Source organism: Procambarus clarkii, chromosome 42 (genome assembly GCF_040958095.1).
Source record: "Procambarus clarkii isolate CNS0578487 chromosome 42, FALCON_Pclarkii_2.0, whole genome shotgun sequence".
In the NCBI taxonomy this organism is placed as follows: domain Eukaryota; kingdom Metazoa; phylum Arthropoda; class Malacostraca; order Decapoda; family Cambaridae; genus Procambarus; species Procambarus clarkii.
The window spans coordinates 11,572,797-11,591,881 of NC_091191.1; the positions used below are offsets into that span (position 1 = coordinate 11,572,797).

Genomic DNA, 19,085 nt, shown 5'->3' on the forward strand with positions numbered 1-19,085 from the left:
TTTTTGTTGTTGTTGTTGATGTTTTGTAGGTTACTACTGCATATAATCTAGTTATGTTTGGTATATACAGATCTATTGTGATGCTCAAGAGTTTTCACAAGTCACCTTCACACCAAAGCTGTTCAAAGTCAATCTGGTGTGAGTGTTTTCCTACATTGCTCAGTTCAAATGAGTGAAATTGGTGTTACCAGTGAATTACATTTTGAAATACTAGAAGAGTTCCATCTATTACTTTTAGACTATAGTTGCTTCAAAGACCAATGTAGAGCATTACTTGTGCATTCTCAACCTTAATTTACAAAAGTTAAGAGAAGTCAAGTGTAATTTTGGAATTTTAATCACCACTACTGGTATCAGTATACTGTATTAATAAATAAATCAAGAAATAGGAAGATGACACTTAAAATTCATCTATTTAATTTTTTATCAGGTATAATAGCCACGTAGTACATAATGGTTTGAAGCTATCTGCACCTGGGTACTATTGCATATAAACCCATAAAATACAAGCACACATCCATGTACTATTTCAAACACTTTTTCATATAATGCTTTATCATTTGTAAGCACGTGCAATATATCAATTTATTAATTAATTGCTTTTTCTCATGTGTTTTATCTCAACACCACCACCATGCTGCAACTTATCAGTATCTTAATTACCTTAAATATAAATTTTAGCAGAAAAACTAAATCCTCTCATTTTCCTTCCCATAAAGTTGATCTTACTGCGTGCTTTTTCAACAGGAATTCGCGTAGATGGAGGGAGTGACTGGCTGTGTCTCAATCGTGATTTTGTTGAATATGTAGTTAACAGTCAGGATCAACTTGTGAAAGGCCTCAAGAAAGTTTATTCATATACACTGTTACCTGCCGAGGTAAGCATTCCAAAATGCCAGTGCCCCTGTCTCAGATTTTATTTAATTTGAAGTATTCCTGTTTCTACAGTTTGTGTGTGTTTGTGCTGGTATGTTGCTTGTAGGTTGGGAGGATTGGCTTTTGGGCCTGCCTTTTCACTTTCAGGTATCTAGTTCAAAAATAATTTTAATTTCTTATTTCTCTGCGTTATCTACATTTAATGCTGTCGATTTAGTTGGCATGCATTACCAATTTTCTAGGGGAAGCCCCTTCAGCTTCCCGGAGCTTTCCAGGCTGATATGTATATCATTAGACTTTGGCTTCAATCAGTGTGAATGGAGTTCTAAGCCTACCGGGGGACCTTGGCCAGAACCTGGCCCCCCTCAGAGAGGTACGAGGAGCAGTGGCCTGTAGAAATGCATATGGGATTTGGAGCATTCTATATCTGCCATTGACCGGGACAGGTACTCAGAAAGGTAAGTGTTTCAAAACAAACCGCCTATTCTGGTTAAAACAACTAAACTAAACTAGTGGACAGAACTCCCCCAAATGAAAACGAGCATGACGTCACATGAGCCCGCGCCACATGTCTGCGCAGCTCCCCCTTCCCCATGGGAAGGGGAAGGGGAAGGGGGAGCCCCAGACCCCAGGGACCCCCACGTCGGCGATCCACCCACCAGTTCTTCGGCTGATGTAATTGTGGCATGGTTGTGTGGCTCCAGCTCCAGATTCTCTCTGTGTTGTACTGTGCCTTGTGTCCACTACTGCTCTTATGGTGGTGTGTGAGCTGGGAGTAATATTCACAGGTACTCGGGCTGCATGTGCTTAGGTTCCCTTCCCTGAGTACCCTGTAAGTACTGCACTTGTATTGGGTTGGGTTTGGCTTCGTCGGCTGTTCTGGCTCCTCTGGGGACATCCCTTCCGCCTCTCTCGCTATCGCTGGGTTTGTCCCCCAGGGACCTTGCGTCAGCTGCTGCGTTGCTGGCTTCCTCTTTGGGTTTTTCAGGGTTCTGTGCCTTGGTGCCTACCCGGGCCTTCACTCAATGCGTTCACAGATGCATCGTCTCTCGGCTGGGGATTTGTGACCAGTGCTCACCAGGTCGGCCAGGGGCGGTGGGGCCCGTCCTTCCCTCGGGCCCACAGCACAGTGCAGGAGTTCGTGGCGGTGTGGTTTTCGTTTCGGAGGGTTCGGGTTGTCCGCGGATCAACAATCCAACTTCATTCGGACTGCTTCCCGGTGGTTCATTGCCTGAACCGAGGGGTTTGGTGCAGTCCTTGGCTCTTTGTGGCTGGTCACTTCCGGTGACTCGTCTGCTGAGTAACGGGGTTTAGCTCTCCTGGCAGTTCATGTCTGGGGGGTGGGGGGGGGGGTGTCCACCATAATGGTGGACGGTCTGTCCTGGTTCATTCCCCGGTCACGGAATAGACGGTTGATGCGGACTCATTCAATTAGCTGTGCCAGAGGTTTGAGCGCCCAGAGGTGGACCTCTTCGCGTCGGCGTGATCGAGGCGTCTTCTGGTATATGTGGCGCCCTTCCCCGACAGGCAGCTGTTGGGGGTTGATGCCTTCTGGCAGGATTGGTCGAAGTGGGGGTTCCTGTACCTCTTTTGCCCGGTTCAGCTGTTGCTCCAAGTCGTAGCTCATTTGGAGACTTATCAAGGGAGAGTAGTCCTCTTGGTTATTTGCTGGCTGGTCTAGCCTTGGTTTCAGGCATTGCTTGCTCGGTGTCTGAACCCGGCGATTTTTCACAGCTCTGCCTCTTTCAACAGATGGGTTCGGTCCATTACGAGACTGGTTCTCTCTTCTCCTCGAGTCTTCGCATTTGGTCTTTTTGACTCGAGTCTATCACCATCTGTATGGTGGTCAGGTGTCTTCTTTGATGGTGTCCCACCTGCGGGCTTCGTCTCTGCGGCAATATGAAATTGCCTGGTGGTCCTTCAGTTTCTTTGTCTCTTCGTCGCTGTACTGCACTTTTTGTTAGTTGTTTTGCCTTTCTCTCGTGGCTGTTTCAAGACCTTCATCTTATGCCGAATACTGTCGCCTCGTATCGTGTGGCATTGGTGGAGCCGCTGCAGCTTGCTTTCAGTATTTGATGTTACTTTGGCACTATTTCGCAAGCTGTCTCGAGCGTTGTTTCACCTCTGGCCTGCTCATGCACTGCCTGAGCCGTCCTGGTCGTTGGACAGAGTGCTCTCTTATCTGTCTTTGCCTCGGGTTGTTGTGGCCTCTTCAAGTCAGGATTGTTTTTTCATAGCTCTTTTTTCTTGTTGGCATTGGCCTCTGGGAGGTCAGGTTGGGGAGTTTCATGCTCTCCTCCGGTGCAGGGGTTTCTGCTCTTTTGGTCGTGGTGATAGGTTTATTCGTTTGCAGTCATCTCCTTCTTTTCTGGTGAAGAATGAGACTGCTGTTTTCTGAAGGGATCCTAATTATTATATGTACTGTATATGTATATCGTCTTCCTTGTGCGCTGTCACCTTCAGTTTTGTAGCTTTTGATGGTTTTGACTTACAGTATATACACTTCATAACCCTTTCATTCAATACTTTCCATCCATCTATTATAGCTTACAAATTAGAATTTACATGAATGTATTGTTACCCTTGTTTTCTTAGTTTGAATTTATGGCCTCTTGTTCTTGATGGAGACATGTTCAAATTTTGCTCCTTATTAATTTTTTTTATTTAAGTTGCAGTTTTGTATGCGGTGATTATATAATTTATTTTTATTATGTTTAAAAGTTTTGACATGCATGTGTGTGTTATTGTAAACATTTTATGCTGAAATGTATTCACATTTATTTGCCTCTTAATATGTGAAACAATACGTTAACTATTTATTTAATTACAGTTGAATCTTGAGTGTATATGAATGACATAATTTCCAGCACAGAAGGTATGCATGAGGTGCAATATTAGAACTACTCTGATTCCCTGAAAGACATTTGTGGCTTTTCAGAGATAACCTAAACTCCTCGTTTTATTTTTCCAGTCATTCTTTCATACTGTGTTGCGTAACTCGCGATTCTGCCAGTCATTCACGGACAACAATCTCCATGTAACTAACTGGAAAAGAAAACTGGGTTGCAAGTGTCAGTACAAACACATTGTTGACTGGTGCGGATGCTCACCCAATGACTTCATTCCAGGAGACTGGCCCAAGCTTGAGGTTAGTTATAATTATATTATCAGGTGAATAATTATATTATCAATGGTTGGAAGCTATATTCCAATCATTGCTTCAACCTTAAAAGAAAGCATTTACATTGCCTGTGTTAAGTAAATCTTTTGTTGCAATTCAGTTAAAGAAATCCATTACTGACTGATGTTATTGGCTAGAGTGTGTTACTACAGTGTATAATTTTGGTCTGGCCTCTGAACTTGTGTAGGCATGTCTAACACGAGCACCAGAATCTGGTATGCTTATAGAGGCAAAGGGTGCATGGGATCCTAGATCATCCCAAGACTGAGTAGAACTCACCTGGGATGTGCAGATGAAATAAACAAGCTACTTATCTTGATTCAAGATAGAAGAATGAAACCACGCTAGCTGGAACCTGGCCAACCCACACCTTTACTCACGTGCCTGGTCTTGCCTGCATTACACCATCATCTCAACAGGGACCACTCTCCTTGTCTAGATAAATTACAACAGTCCTTCTAGCACAGTAGTACTGTGCTCGTCATTTGCTTTGCTAGCAATTTTGGTTAGATTCAAGCCCTTGGCAGGGAGGGTTGAGTGGAAGCCAAGCCTTAACTGTTCTAAAAAAATAAAAAGCTCACCCAGCTTTTGTTTAGGGTCATCTTCTCTGGTATCATTTTACATTCCCATTTCCTCTATAGAGAATTCTACTGTGAAGGGGTTCAGACATCCTCCTTTTTGAGGCTGCTTCTCTTCAGTTGTTTTGTTGTTCAGTGTAGTGCTTTGGACTTGGCCCTCTGGCCAGCCCTGTTGTGGAGAAGATAAATGACGCTAGGCTATGTTTGGTTTGTGGGCGATTCTTTGTGTCTTTCTGGGGGTTCTTCTTGAATGGTGAATAAGAATTTTCAGTTTAGTTAGGTGGTTCCATATGCTTATTCTCATCTGGTTTATGCAGTTTGGTGTGTAGTAGTTGGCTTCACATCCCTTGTGTCTGGCACTATTGGATATTTTAATGGCTCTAATTGTTAGTTACATTTGGGCTTATTGGGATTGTTGATTGGTTCTTGATGATTTCCTTACCCAACTGTGCTCGATCCTCTTTGGTCTTTTTTTATTGTTGGGGGCTAGGTTGCATGTAGAGTGACAGCACTTATGTGAGGGTGTGGAGTAGCTGAACTTGAAAGAAGCCCTAGTTACCATCTGGTAGCACACCTGGGAACTGTTGCATGAATTGTAAACCTTGGGCTAGCTACCTTGCCTTATTTCAATCTTTTCTATTTATAATCAAGATACTGAATGTAGTTTGTTTTGTTTTGCCTTTACTCTCTGGCTGGGTTTTACTTGGTTTCACCTCAGATCTCCATGTTTCCCTTACCTCTACAAGCACAACAGTTCCTGATCCTGTTGTTAGATAAGTTTTTGCTAGTCTAGAGGCCTGGTAGCTCTCTGGGTGTGTGTGTACTAGCACCAGGGAGCTGCTGCAGCCAGCCAGAAAAAGGTGCTTCATTACATTCATGCTTGAATTTTTCTGACTACTAAAAATTATTACAAAAGCATTTACTCATGATAAATATTAAATATATTTTTTGAATATAGGCTTCTTGGTTGCTCTCAGGAGAAATATTCTGTATTCTGTTAAATAGTGAGTTGACCTTTTCTTGGCAGCCAGGTGACATGACCATGTGAAAAGTTCCTCATAACCGTGGGGCAGAGGTCAATGAAGACATGGTGAGAGGAGTAGTAGTATCCAGGGGCCAGATTCACGAAACAGTTACGCAAGCACTTACGAACCTGTACATCTTTTCTCAATCTTTGGCGGCTTTGTTTACAATTATTAAACAATTAATGAGCTCCGAAGCACCAGGAGGCTGTTTATAACAATAACAACAGTGGATTGGCAAGTTTTCATGCTTGTAAACTGTTTAATAAATGTAACCAAAGCCGTCAAAGATTGAGGAAAGAAGTACACGTTCGTAAGTACTTGCGTAAGTGCTTTCGTGAATCTGGCCCCAGGCCCTTGCTTGGAGTGACACTGAGGAAGAAGAGTTTCTTGTGCTCACAATCTTGTTTGTTTCAGGCTTCTACATCACGTAACCTGTTTTTTGCTCGCAAGTTTGAGCCAGTGATCAGCCAAGCAATTATTAACCAGGTGGATGCATGGCTCTACACTCCCTACTACTCTTGTAAGCACGTTTCACAAATTTGTTAAAATTTAAGTTATATGGTTTTATGTCTGTTGATACCTTTTTCTCTCTAATTCTTCTGTTCTGTTTTATCTGGCAGTCCCCCTCCATATTATTTTTAAAGAAGTGGCCTTGTATAAGATTGAGGACATTTCAGATAATTTTTTGAATACTTTAAATATTTGTCAAATAATTACCATGTACATGTTTGACCATATTATAGGTAAAGTAGGGATCACATGTTGGCATTGAGATAATTTTGGTTGCAATAAATAGGACATAGTTAGTCAAAGTATGATTAAGCCGTGTTCATTTGCAAGACTAATAAAGAGTCTGAGAAAATGTAAGAGACCAAGTGGAGCTCTAGTAACCATTAAAGTGGACTGGTGAGCTCATTTTGCATCCCCCATAGTAGGACACCGTTGCTTATTCTTGCCCGATCTCTATTACTTTGCGGTAATTTTTTATTATTATTATTATTATTATTTTCTACCACAGACGTGGCCACACATTTACAATGCTAATCAGCATACATACATTTTCTTCTGTCCTCTATGGACAGGGTTAGAGATGTGTTAAACATATAGTTCAGGGGTTTATTGAACAATCAACCACAGAAGGTGAGTCGGTGCTTTTAAAATGCTAAGCTAACCTACATACGTAAATACATAGATACACAGATTTACGTATGCCCTACATAAAGTGTTCGATGTGTCTTTTACATAGTGTCATTAATGTGCATTTACAAATGTGAAATGTAATTCTGATTATCTTCCATATATACTTTATACACATACATATACATACACCCATACACATATACGTACATATACATATATACATACATATATACACACACACATGCATTCACATACATTTGTCTCTTTTACTCTGACAGGGTGAGATAGCTGATAGAGAAACTAGTGTCAAATTAAGCACTTGATCACTGAAGGTGATAAAGGTGCTTTTACAAGCTCAGGTTATATAGTTACATCACATACATACATTGTATAATTGATACATTACATGGTTAATCTTGGGTACAAGTCCAATATATCAAGTGTTCCAGTACTCATATAGTAATAACACAGTTCAGCATATCTTAGCCCAGGAGGGCAAAAGTCAGTCAATATGGAACATTCTACAATATAATGTTCAAGAGAGTGCCTGTTTTCTCTTTCACAAAGTTGACACATTGTGTACTCGACATTTGGGTTTTGAGAAAGCAGAATGGTTTGTAGGTTTTGCTAATTTCTTTTTATTTGAACGTGGAAAGTTTCTTGTACCATGTAAGACAACAACATTATCTTAAATCATCATCTGATTTTTAAAAGTTTTTAGGAATGACATCTTTATTAATACTGTATGTGAATTGCATCAGGGCAATTAAACTAATAGCCCTGTAAATAGTTAGTAAATGGAATGTTAATAGTTAGTAAATGTTAATAGTTAACACTTTTGCACACTGGGCACGTGAGCCCTGCACTACCCCAGGAGGGTTTCAGTATTTCATGGGAGAGCGCGGTAATTCTGAAAAGTGTATACTCTTTTCAACTTTGTAACCTCAATTCTTGTCCAAGGTTTTTCAATTTGGTATCATTGTGTTTGCAATAGAATTCTCTACAGGACTAAAGGCATATAAAGTCCAAAAGCCCGGCATACCATCCGCAACAAACAGAGAAAGTGAGAGCATGTTACCCGGGAGCGTGCAAGAGCGATAAAATGTGTACACTCTTTTCACTTTGGTCACCTCGATTCTTGTCCTAGGTCTTTCATTTTGGTATCATTGTGTTCACAATAGAATTCCCAAGAGGAATATATGCATATAATGTCAAAAACCACAGCCCGCTCCACCCGCCGACAAGATGAAAGTGGACCAGAAAGAGAGCACTGCGCCATCCCAAGGCGCCTCTCATTACATGGCAATACTGAAAAGTATATACTCTTTTCCACTTTGTCATCTCAATTCTCGTCCTAGGTTTTTCAATTTGGTGTCAATGAGTTCGCAGTAGAATTCTCTACAGGTCTAAATGCATATAAAGCCCCAAAGCCCAGCGAGAAGGTGAGAAAGTAAGAGCGTATTACCCGTGAGCACGCAAGAGCAATAAAATGTGTACACTCTTTTCACTTTGGACATCTCAATTCTCGCCCTAGGTCTTTCATTTTGGTATCATTGTGTTCGCAATAGAATTTTCTACAGGAGTATATGCAAATATAAAGTCCAAAAGCCAGGCGTACCACCCACAGCAAACAGAGAATGTGACAGAGCGTAACCCCAGTGAGTGCTAATAAAATGGGCATACTCTTTTCAACTTTGTTACCTCAATTCTGGTCCTAGGTCTTTCATTTTGGTATCAATGTATTCACAATGAAATTCCCTACATGAGTATATGCATATAATGTCCAAAACCGTGGTGCGCCCCTCATGAAGCCGCCGCCGACGCAATGCTGCGTCATTAGCGGAAGTCCGTCTACTAAACGGACGACGCAATGCTGCGTCGTTACCGAGCAAAAATGTTAATAGTTAGTAAATAGTTAATAAATGTTAATACTAATAGTAAATGGAATGCACTAGGAAGTGATGTGGTGGAGGCTGACTCCATACACAGTTTCAAATGTAGATATGATAGAGCCCAGTAGGCTCAGGAATCTGTATACCAGTTGATTGACAGTTGAGAGGCGGGACCAAAGAGACAAAGCTCAACCCCCGCAAGCACAAATAGGTGAGTACAAATAGGTGAGTACTATTCTCAAATTAACCAGACAACATTAAAGATTGTTCAGATCAACAAATTTAAATATTGATTTGATTGCTGTGAATATCTGGCATGACACTGGTGAGTAGTTGCTAACTACTGAATGGTTCTTCCTTTTTTGAACTGGTCCTACATGAGCATTCTTGTATGGGGATGAGCCATATATCTTGTGCCTTGGGGGAGAGGATGGGGGGGGGTATGGCATCACCTCAAGCACAAGGTGATGCCAGTTGGTCTGCACAACTCCATAACTGTCTCAGGCTGAACTTATTTACCCTAATTGCTCTTCCTATGGCTGTCATTACTATCATTATTACAGTATTTTTATTATTATTATCATTATTATTATTTATTATATTATGAACTAAGGCTAGGGTCCATTAGGATAGTATTAACACAATAAGCTAAGGCCTGGTAGATCTTGTCTTCTATCTTTTCTTACTGCTTACCTTATTACTCCTGTTTTTTTTTTTTGTTTTTTTTTTGCAAGATTTCAGAATATGGTGCAGCCATGTTTTTCGTAGTATAATTCAGTATAGTACTGTGTGTATCATTTTCTTACATATTTTTTCTAATTTTCAATGGTAGCCACTCCTGGGCTAGAGAGTTACTGGGAAAATCGTTACCATCACAAGGACAAGCTGGATGGTGGAAATGATGCAGCCTTGACGCTCTACCATGCAGGGGCTAGACTCGGTACCAGGGCGTTGGCTCAGCTCGTCAACGCTGAGAAGAGCAAGTGCAATGTATATGCTACTTCGGTTCTTCAGGTTCATTCATATCATCTTGGCGATACATTCAAGGTAAGATATGGGGTTAATTGTACAAACAGTGGTTAAATGCTTTGACAGATATTATTAGTCTTAATGTGTGTTAACTGGTCATAAGATGTGAAAGAATAATTTATTTATGTAAACTACAGAATTGAAGAGTACATGGAAACCTCAATCTGTCAAACCTGGCTCCAGCGAACCTCCAATTGCAACGCATGTTTGCAAGCTGGATCTAATCACCAATTTGCCAAACACTTAACAAGTGTTCGTTGAAGCCAAAGAGAGAGCACTAAGCCTTTATGAATATGTAGCACTTGGAAGGGATGAAGATAAGGATTTGGGATAAAATGGAGGAAAGAAATGGTGCCCAACCACTTGAGCGATTAGGGGATTGAACACTGACTTGCAAGAAGCAAGATTGCCGCTCTAATGTCTAGTCACAGTGGTTGAGCTGAATTGGTCCTTGTCCTATTAAGTTTACTGAACAAAGGTGGCACTGAACTCGGCTTATCCCTTTGATTTTTAAGTTTGTTAACTAAAACGAGTTTATCTAGCACCAGCTTATTTGTAATTTGTATTAATTTGATACTGGGTTTCATGTGTAGCTATATACTTCAGATTAAACTTCTTAGATTTGATCCTTGTCATTATAATTTTAAATTTGTTGTATTATAATCTCATACTTTTCAAGAACTTTGTGCAGTATTGTCAAACCTGTTTATAAGGATCATCAGCTGATGGAATTAAAGGACACTTACTTGAAGCTCTCACTTTGATAGGACTCTAGAGTACTTGAATGGCTTCATTATATGCCTCTGGTAATATCATTAAGCAGAAATAAGTGTTTCTGCCATTCAAGATGATTTGCAAACAAAATTTGTGTGACCTCTGATGCTCCATGTTACTGTATAGCTGAAGTAATAAATTTATTCCCACATTTGTTTTTCATGATAAATGCAGAGGTCTATATTTGTATTAGATTTTCTTATTTATTTTAATTTTTTGTACAGAAAGCGTGTTTATATCTATAAAATATGTTTATTGTAATTACAGGTCAACTGTTTAATAGCAGTCATATTAAGATAGAAAAATATGACTTTTTGTTTCAGGGACTTTTGATTCAGTACATAGGCAATATTGACAGCCTGAGAGCCTTTCCCATCGAGACTTGGATTTTTCCACATATCAAATATAGACTGCCCTTTGAGAAAACAAACCATAGACTACTTGTAAGTATGAATAGTATCATTTGATTATCTTGTCTTTATATTTAAGAATATTTCATAATATAGAAATGTTAATATTTAATGTCTCATTTGAGCCTTGAGGAAGCTTTATCAGAATACAAAGACTAATTTATCAACACTTCTCTTTGTTATAGGATTTGGAGGTAGGGTCAGAATTTGATGTGAAAGAGCAAGTTTTTCGCAACTTGGGTGGAGCTCTGGGCCCCAACAGTGATATAACTGTGGTCACAAGATGGTCTGGAGGAGTAACAGGTGATGCCAGAGTTGCTGGAGAGGACACCGTACAGCACCCACTTCTTGTACTTAGTGATCCAACTTCAACTCTTGCTGCTGAAGGGAAGATCACCTTGGAACCTGGAGAACAGGTCTTGTCATCATGTTTCCATCTGTAGGCTGTTGCCCTAATATTTAAAATTTCTTGTTTTTTTGTTTTGCTCTTGTAGTAGGAAATATACAATACTGTATATTGATTCTGTTTGTAATTTTTCTATTAACCCTTTCACTCTGGAACATTTTTTGGGAGTCCTCCTCAGTTGCTTTATTCATGGACCCCAGAAGCTGGACTCACAAAACACAATTCCACAAACTAGCCACATCTTGATAGTCCATAATGGCATATACAGAAGTCTAAATCGGCCATAAAAGGCACATTCTCAGGAAATAACAGGCAAACTATGCATAGCCTCAAGTGAAACACAAGGCCTGACAACACAGAAGTAGAACCAGTCTTGACAGCCACTTCACATCAGCAGTCCTTAGAGTGGAAAATAAGCCTATTTCCCAGCGACGAGACTCAAGATTAGCCAGCTCATAGAGGAGAGAACCTGAGCTCTGCAGAGTAGATCATTTTGGTTGGGCTGGGGAAAAATGGGATACACTGGAGGAGGGTGTCCTGTTTTTCTAGGAGAATTCCTTTGTGGCTCTGTAGCTATCTCGCTATCAGCAAGATAGCTACAGGGAGTCACATACAAGCTACAAAAGTCACATCATTCACAGGAGTTCTTTTTGGCCTAGTGTTAACTAGAGCAAAAACCTGGTCCCCCTTACAGTGGCAGAGAGCAGTTGATATTATACCATTTCACTGGGAAAACATTTAGAATGTCAGCAAAGCTTTATAGGCATCTGCTGGATTCACAAGAACCAAACCCTTGAAACTGCCAAACAACTCTCCAAACGAAAGGAAATAATTTATTTGAAATTAGCTTGAACCCATTAGTATCGATTGCTGCCACCAGGAGAGCTGCAGCTGGGTCAGATCTTTTCTTACTGCTGGGTGAACAGGACCATTAGGTGATAGGAAATGTGCCCAACGATTTCTGTCCCACCCAGGATTCAAATTTTCTGTTGTTAGTCAAGAACGAATCCGACTGTACAATAGGGACCCGTAGGCACAATAAGTATTATTGTGACTTATTCTTTGTATTTGTTAAGTTATATTTTCTGAAATAAAATTTTACTTTTGGATTTGTAACTTGTTTCAAAATACTGTACAGAATGTTATAATAAAATTATATTGTCAAAAAATAGAACATATTACACATGTTTCACTGAAACTGAATTTTCTCTGCAGTAGAATGCCCACACTACAAAGGAAGGACTTGAATCAACCTGGTTTGGATAATAATGTCATCAATATTTTTATTTCATTCCACATCTGCAGCATTGCTTCTCACTAATTATAATTATTTTGCATTTACCAGGTAGTTTCACACAACTTTGATATGCGTAAACCATTGCTTCCCGGGTCATGGATGGTTAGAGTGATGATTGATAATGTTGTGATAGCCTCACACTCGTTCCTCATACTGCCGCTGCAGGTTGTGCAGGGTCACCAAATATCAGTCAAAGAGGCCAGGTAAGGGAACACACACATTGCTGCTTTTAAGAATCCAAGATTTTGTTTGTGTGATGTAGTTGCTTAATCATTAGCTATAACGTAAAATGTCCTAATTTTGTAGAGAATTCATGAATCTGTAGTACTATATTTATAACACAATTATTCTATTATTATCTCATAGATCCTTAACCTGTTATTAGGCATACCAGAAAGGATAATTTATGGTTCTATGTTTATAGAACATAGAACTGGATTCTTGTATTGTTCAGCAGGACATACCAAACATCGGTACAGCAGTGAAATTCTCATATGTGTTTGCTGAGTCATTAAAGATACTAAGGAGACACTAATGAAAAGGTCATTGCAGTCCAGAGGAACTGGCAAGGGTACATTCATGATGACTCGGTGCCCTACTGAGCCCCTGTCAAGTTACAGTAAAACAAGAGATCACAAACTTCTTGTTTACTTGCATGGCCATCCTTTGCTGACTGCTACTAAATGGCAGCAAAATGCACACCTTACTGACTACCACCCAAGTAGAAAGGCAATGTACACCTCACAGAACCCCACTAGGTGGAAGCATCATGCACACTGAAATCAAAGCCTTGTGATCAACAGAGTCCAAAGCCAGTGGTAAACAGTAAACCGGGAAAATGGAGCTCCACTGAATTCTCTACACAGAACAAAGCAGAAGCAGTCAATGTTCTATTGATTGATTGATGGAAGCTCCCAACAGGAGCACAATAAACTCCTTGAAAACCTTCCATTCCAACACCTAAAAAAACAAAACAGATGCTTGCAATGAAGCTAAATGTTATTGAGGAAACCTGGATGCATAGCCATGCCATCAACAAGCTCATGGAAATGCACCTGGGAGTTGAAGGGACAAGGTTTAGTTCAACTTTAACTGGGTGGGAGGATACAACATATTCCCTACCTGGAAAAACAGGCACCCTATGTGAAAACTGCACAAACCCTGGACCCCTACCCCATCAATGTCAATAAATACTTTAGAACATTCAAGGAAGCTATATATGCAGCAGCTTCAGACCCTGGACTAGTTAGCAGATATATGTTGACCCAACTAGTAGGGGAAATGAGTTAAACAACCTCTCTGACACTGGAAAATGGTACAATATGCTATACTAGATGACTTCTGATTGAAAGACCAAACTTGAGATGATGCATACAACATGCAAACACTGAACCTTATCTCTCATAAGCAAGGAAGGGCAAAAGTTTCCCCAAATAAATAATGAATAAGTGATCAATTAGTTTTTCTTTAGCAAAACACCTGGAAATGGCTGTACTATCTATGCCACTGAAATGGCCTGGCAGCAAGAGATATTAATAAACTGCATACATACCATCAAACTTGTTTTTAGCATGGAACCCCTTATGCAGGGACACTTAGTCAGAAAGATGGTGAGTCAATTTATCTATAATAAGTGTAGTCTCATTTGTGCCAGTTAAGAATGTGAAGTGGCCTCATTTCCTGAGTCTTGGATGGATCAGGCCCCACCACTTGGTCACTTGGCGGTGGTGGGGCCACCACAACAGTCACATGAGGTGGCTGTTGTACCACCTGGTGGTGGTGAGGGTAGTTTAATTAGTGGGGGATTAACTTGTTGTAGGGTTTTGTGTGGCAATTCAGTGGTCCAGTGGGGCATTGCATTCAGGGGCATTATGCCTGGAGAAATGTACTTGTCCCTGGTGTACCAAGATTGTCACTGGGAATCTGACACTCAGTGTCCTATATTTATTGTGCTGGTGACAGAAACTATAGGAAGCTGCAAAGGAACCACTTGGAATGGGGCATTACATTTCAATGCACTATATTGTTTACCTGTTCAGCTTTTTTGTGCTGTTGTGCCGCTTCCATCTCCACCCAGTGTCCAAACATGGTATTTTCTTTTTTAAATTTATTGATAACTTTATTTTATGATGAAATTGTTTGCAATTTTCAGGACACTACACAAAGGCCCATCAGGATCCTACACTGATGCAGATCTCAGTAATACTGGGCTCCTCCTTAGTCTGGGACATCATGGCAACTCCTCAGCACAGGAAGTCTCTGCCTCTCACTCAACTTTATATGGTCTACAGCTGTCACAGTGGATTGATGAGCTAGTCACAAGGTACAGTGAACCCTTTAACCACTTAACTGCGCCAATCAAGTACAGTATTCTTGGTCGGCGGAAAACTGTGCCAACCAAGAAAACTCTGATTTTTCCGTACCCATACTAAATGTGTGCGAGGTTGGTTGTGTACGAAATGGACTCTTAGGGCCTCCAGTGAGAGGCAGCCATCTTGGAAAAAAATCCCAGAATGCCCTAGGGCTGCTGGCTGGGTTAGTACTGAATAAGCAACCATGGGTGGCGCACACGCCTCTGGCTCCCAAACAGCTGTCTGACGTGGTGTTGAAAGATCGCACTCTGTCAGTGAAATTCAAACCTTATTGTTTGAAGAACATAAGGGTCATAATATTGGTGAAGCTAGGCGCAATAAGAACCTAGCACAGAGGTCGGATGCAAGTTATACAGCACCTATGAGGACGATACAGCGAGCGTATCCAATTGTAGCTCTGAGCGCCACCCTGGCCCACCTATGCTATCTAAAATTTATTTAGATGATACATAGATGAATTGTTTTCTGTGTTCAGTGATGATGCATCTGATACAAGTAGTATAGATGAACAGTGTTAGTGGCTTCCATGGTGTTGTTTTCCATAGATAATTTCAAGAATAACTTAATCTCTTCTTGACTTACGGACACTCTTTGAGGCTAGCTGAATCTTTTCCTGACTGACGGACACTCTTTGAGGCTAGCTGAATCTTTTCCTGTGTTGGACCTTACAAAGCAATCTTTTCAAGACTACCTTATGCTTTACAAGCTTGGCTTCATACAACCTACAAGTACTAAAGCCAAGGGTGTACGTGAGTGCGTTATTTGCAAGCACACAGAACACAGAACAAAGAAAAATGAAGCGAAAATCTGTCTGTACCTGGTGCAACGAGAGCGAAGTCACGATGTGCACCATGGACTACTTCGTTGATTATTACTCACTTCCGAAGTACCGAGTGTGTAATACAGTGTGTTACTTTGTAAATAGTGTGTGAAACTGTACGTATTGTAATTTTGATTAATTTTTAACAAGTAATATTGTGACAATAAACATTTATTGTGGACACATTACTGACACATGTATCACAGTTCCATGGAACATTATGAACATTTTACTGTATACATATGGTAAAGAACACGAATATGCATCATATACAATAAAAAACAAATAAAACCGCTTGGAAATACATAGAACAAATAATTGAAAATATATTTGTGGCCACACCCGGTGCTTGAATGGCCTGCGCGACCGTGTCTGGGAGCTTCAAGCACAGGTGACCAGCCCCTGATGACGTCACAGCGCACCTTATCCATGTCCCCACAGCCAAAGTAAGTGGAATTTGGTATTTATTTTTACATAGACATGTTCAGGGTAGGGAATTTATCATTTTAAGAAGAAAAAAGAATTTTCTGTGGGGAGTCCCTACGACTCCCTGGAGCTTATTGGGCTAATGTATGTTATATTAGACCGGGACATTAGCTAAGGAGTTCAGACCTACCAGGGACCAGCACCAGAACCTGTCCCCTTCAGAGAAGTTTCAGGGAGCAATGGCCCTGGAAAACCCCCTTGTGGTTGGGATTTTCCTTATCTGCCATCGACCGGGGTTAGGCATCCAGAAAGGTAGGCATAACAAAACAAACCCCACATGGTAAAAAACTAAAACAAAAAACCGAACAGAGAGGTAGAAACTCCCTACAATCCCAAGGAAACAAGCAAACATCACACTTTACTGCCGCGCCGATCGTCCGCGCAGCCCTCCCTGCCCCGAGAGGGGGAGGGGGGAGCCCCGGACCTACCGTGCCGGCTGCCTAGCTTCAGTTCGTAAGCTAATGTCAACCGGGATAGACGCTTCAGTTTCCTAGGCGGTGTTTGCCTTGTGTGGCGTTCACTGCTGTGTGTTGTGTTGTGCGGTGGCCAGGAGTACCTCATCACTTCCGGGGCTGCATGCGCGTAGGGGCTTCCTTCCCTAAGTCCCCTGTGAGTACTGCCCTTGCATGACAGGGTTATCTTCCCTGGGGCGTTCGGGAACCATTCCCGTAGAGGTTCTTGCTGCTCGGCATTTGCGTCGCCCTTGGGGCCAGCTGGGGCTTGGAGCCTTTGTTTGGCCCTAGGTAGGGACTGGTATTGTGCTGGTTAGGGTGTCAAGGTGTTGCGCGACCTACCACCTAAGCGGCGACCAGTTCCTGTTGCCTCTGGAGAAGGTGTACTTTTGCGGGGTTTTTCTTTTGTTTTTATTTTTATTTGCCTGGTGGGGGTCTGCCTAGTGTGGCTATAGTTCCACTGGTAGTGTTTGGTGGCCCTCTGCTAGGCCCCCGTGACTGTACACGTCGCAGGGGTTTTCAGTGCTATCCTCTACCCTCTTGTTATTTTGGGGTTTCTTAACCGGTTAGCAACACCTTGCCCGGGCTTCCCGTAGCAGTCAGCCTACGGGCCCTGGAAACCCCTGTCTGGGCTCGGTGGACCATTGAATGTGTCTTCCGGGTTCCAACCCGTCTTGTACGGGATCGTTGGTTGCTGTACCCTTGTCTCCGGGTGACAGTCGCCACTTTTAACTTTGTCATGCTGCCTGTTGGGTCGGTGACACCTTCGACCCTGAATCCTGTGGGCATTGTTGCTTGTTTGCGACTCAGTTCACCCAATCAACTGATGATGATATTCGGATGCAGGCGGCTCAGGCATTGCATGCTAGGTATAGGTTGCTGCAACATGCTAGGTTGGTTGCTTCCCTGGAAGACCCGAAGCTGCCCCACTTTGCTTATAGGGACCCAGGCTTGGGGGTATTGGTTGTCGGCCTTGGTTCCGTCCGCGCCCCCTTGCTCTTCCTCCTGCTGTGGTTCATTCTGCCCCCTCCCCCTTGCTTCTGGCTACAAAGCATTTGAGGGCTTCAGAGTTGAGGGTGGGGTTCAGAGATTTCTGAGACTCGGGTAGTTTAGGGGGTTACCTCTTCTGGGGTGGCGTTTAGAGGTTTCTGAGATTCGGGCAGTTTAGGGAGTTGCCTCTTCTGGGGTGGCGATGGAGGCATTCAAGTTCATTCCTCCAGCCGTGGCTCTGGGGTCTGATCAGTGGGCCCCTTCTCTTCCTGCTTTTCTGGCTACCCCAGAAGTGGCGTTCTATATTTTATAGGCACCACGGCCTATAAAATATAGTGTATTTCCACTATATTTTAAGGTTGATTTAAATTTGAATGTTGTGTTATTTTAACTGTGAAAACTAAAGACAAAATTTTAATATTTATACTAATGGAGATCCATAAATTTTACCTTGCCTTATTTGTTATTTTCGATTCAGTTTGACGGGTATGTTAATAATATGTGCACAGAACCAACGTGTAAAATGTGACAAATGCTGAATATCTCCCTTCATGACAGGTTCTACACTATTCAAGATTCTTGCTACATTGCCAGTCAGGATGTGCCAGTGTGTGTTCGTTCCTTACTTGATCCTTGTGAAAAAACGACATGGAGCTCTCAGTCTCCTGATCCCAAGTCTCACCTTGGAGAAGTGGACCAACAGAGTGGGAGAATTGCCGACTCCTACCGAGTCGGAAGTGGCGAATTCAGATAAGTATGGCTGTGTATAGATTCACATAATTTATATGAAAAGAGCTAAAAATTAATAGGTATGTCTATAGGCATGATATATATAAACAAAAATGATGGGCATTATTAATAGGTATTACATCTTAACCAGTTACTGATATATGATGCTACTGTGTCAAGAACAAGGGCTTTACATGTTAAGTTGGTGTAATCATTAAGTGTTGTTGATATGGCTTGATGCGCTTTTCTGGATGTAAATTGTTTGCTAAGTGACTTATAGTATTCAAATTCACTAGAAATTAATGTAGAATACAGTGTACCTAATGGAGCTTTGTAACTGCTATTCCTGTGTTTCTAGTGTTTAATATTTGTTCTGTGCAATTGAATGTGATATTAATACAGTACATGATCAGTGATACAAGATGAAATTAATTTATATAAAAAAATGAAAGTAAAATGCATATTGTCATAAAATAGCATTATCGAATGTCATCAGCAAAGGGAACTTTATTTGTTTTACTGTGTGTGTTTGTGTTTGTTTTACTGTGTGTGTTTGTGTTTGTTTTACTGTGTGTGTTTCTGTGTGTGTCTCACCTAGTTGTACTCACCTAGTTGTGTTTGTGGGGTT

General features: G+C 41.4%; 1 protein-coding gene across 2 annotated transcripts in view; it reads left to right on the forward strand.

Moving 5' to 3' along the window:
* The window catches only part of oxt (Xylosyltransferase oxt), a 295,185-nt gene extending 276,614 nt beyond the window's left edge, over positions 1–18,571 (forward strand). For both annotated transcript variants that reach the window (XM_069339916.1, XM_069339915.1), the window contains exons 10-18: positions 748–878; positions 3,848–4,024; positions 6,075–6,180; positions 9,525–9,739; positions 10,819–10,938; positions 11,091–11,321; positions 12,657–12,811; positions 14,761–14,931; positions 18,287–18,571. In XM_069339916.1, coding sequence (XP_069196017.1) covers positions 748–878; positions 3,848–4,024; positions 6,075–6,180; positions 9,525–9,739; positions 10,819–10,938; positions 11,091–11,321; positions 12,657–12,811; positions 14,761–14,931; positions 18,287–18,482 — 1,502 coding nt within the window. In that variant the 3' untranslated portion in view covers positions 18,483–18,571. The remainder of the gene's footprint in view (positions 1–747; positions 879–3,847; positions 4,025–6,074; positions 6,181–9,524; positions 9,740–10,818; positions 10,939–11,090; positions 11,322–12,656; positions 12,812–14,760; positions 14,932–18,286) is intronic.
* The last annotated feature ends 514 nt before the right edge of the window (positions 18,572–19,085 follow it).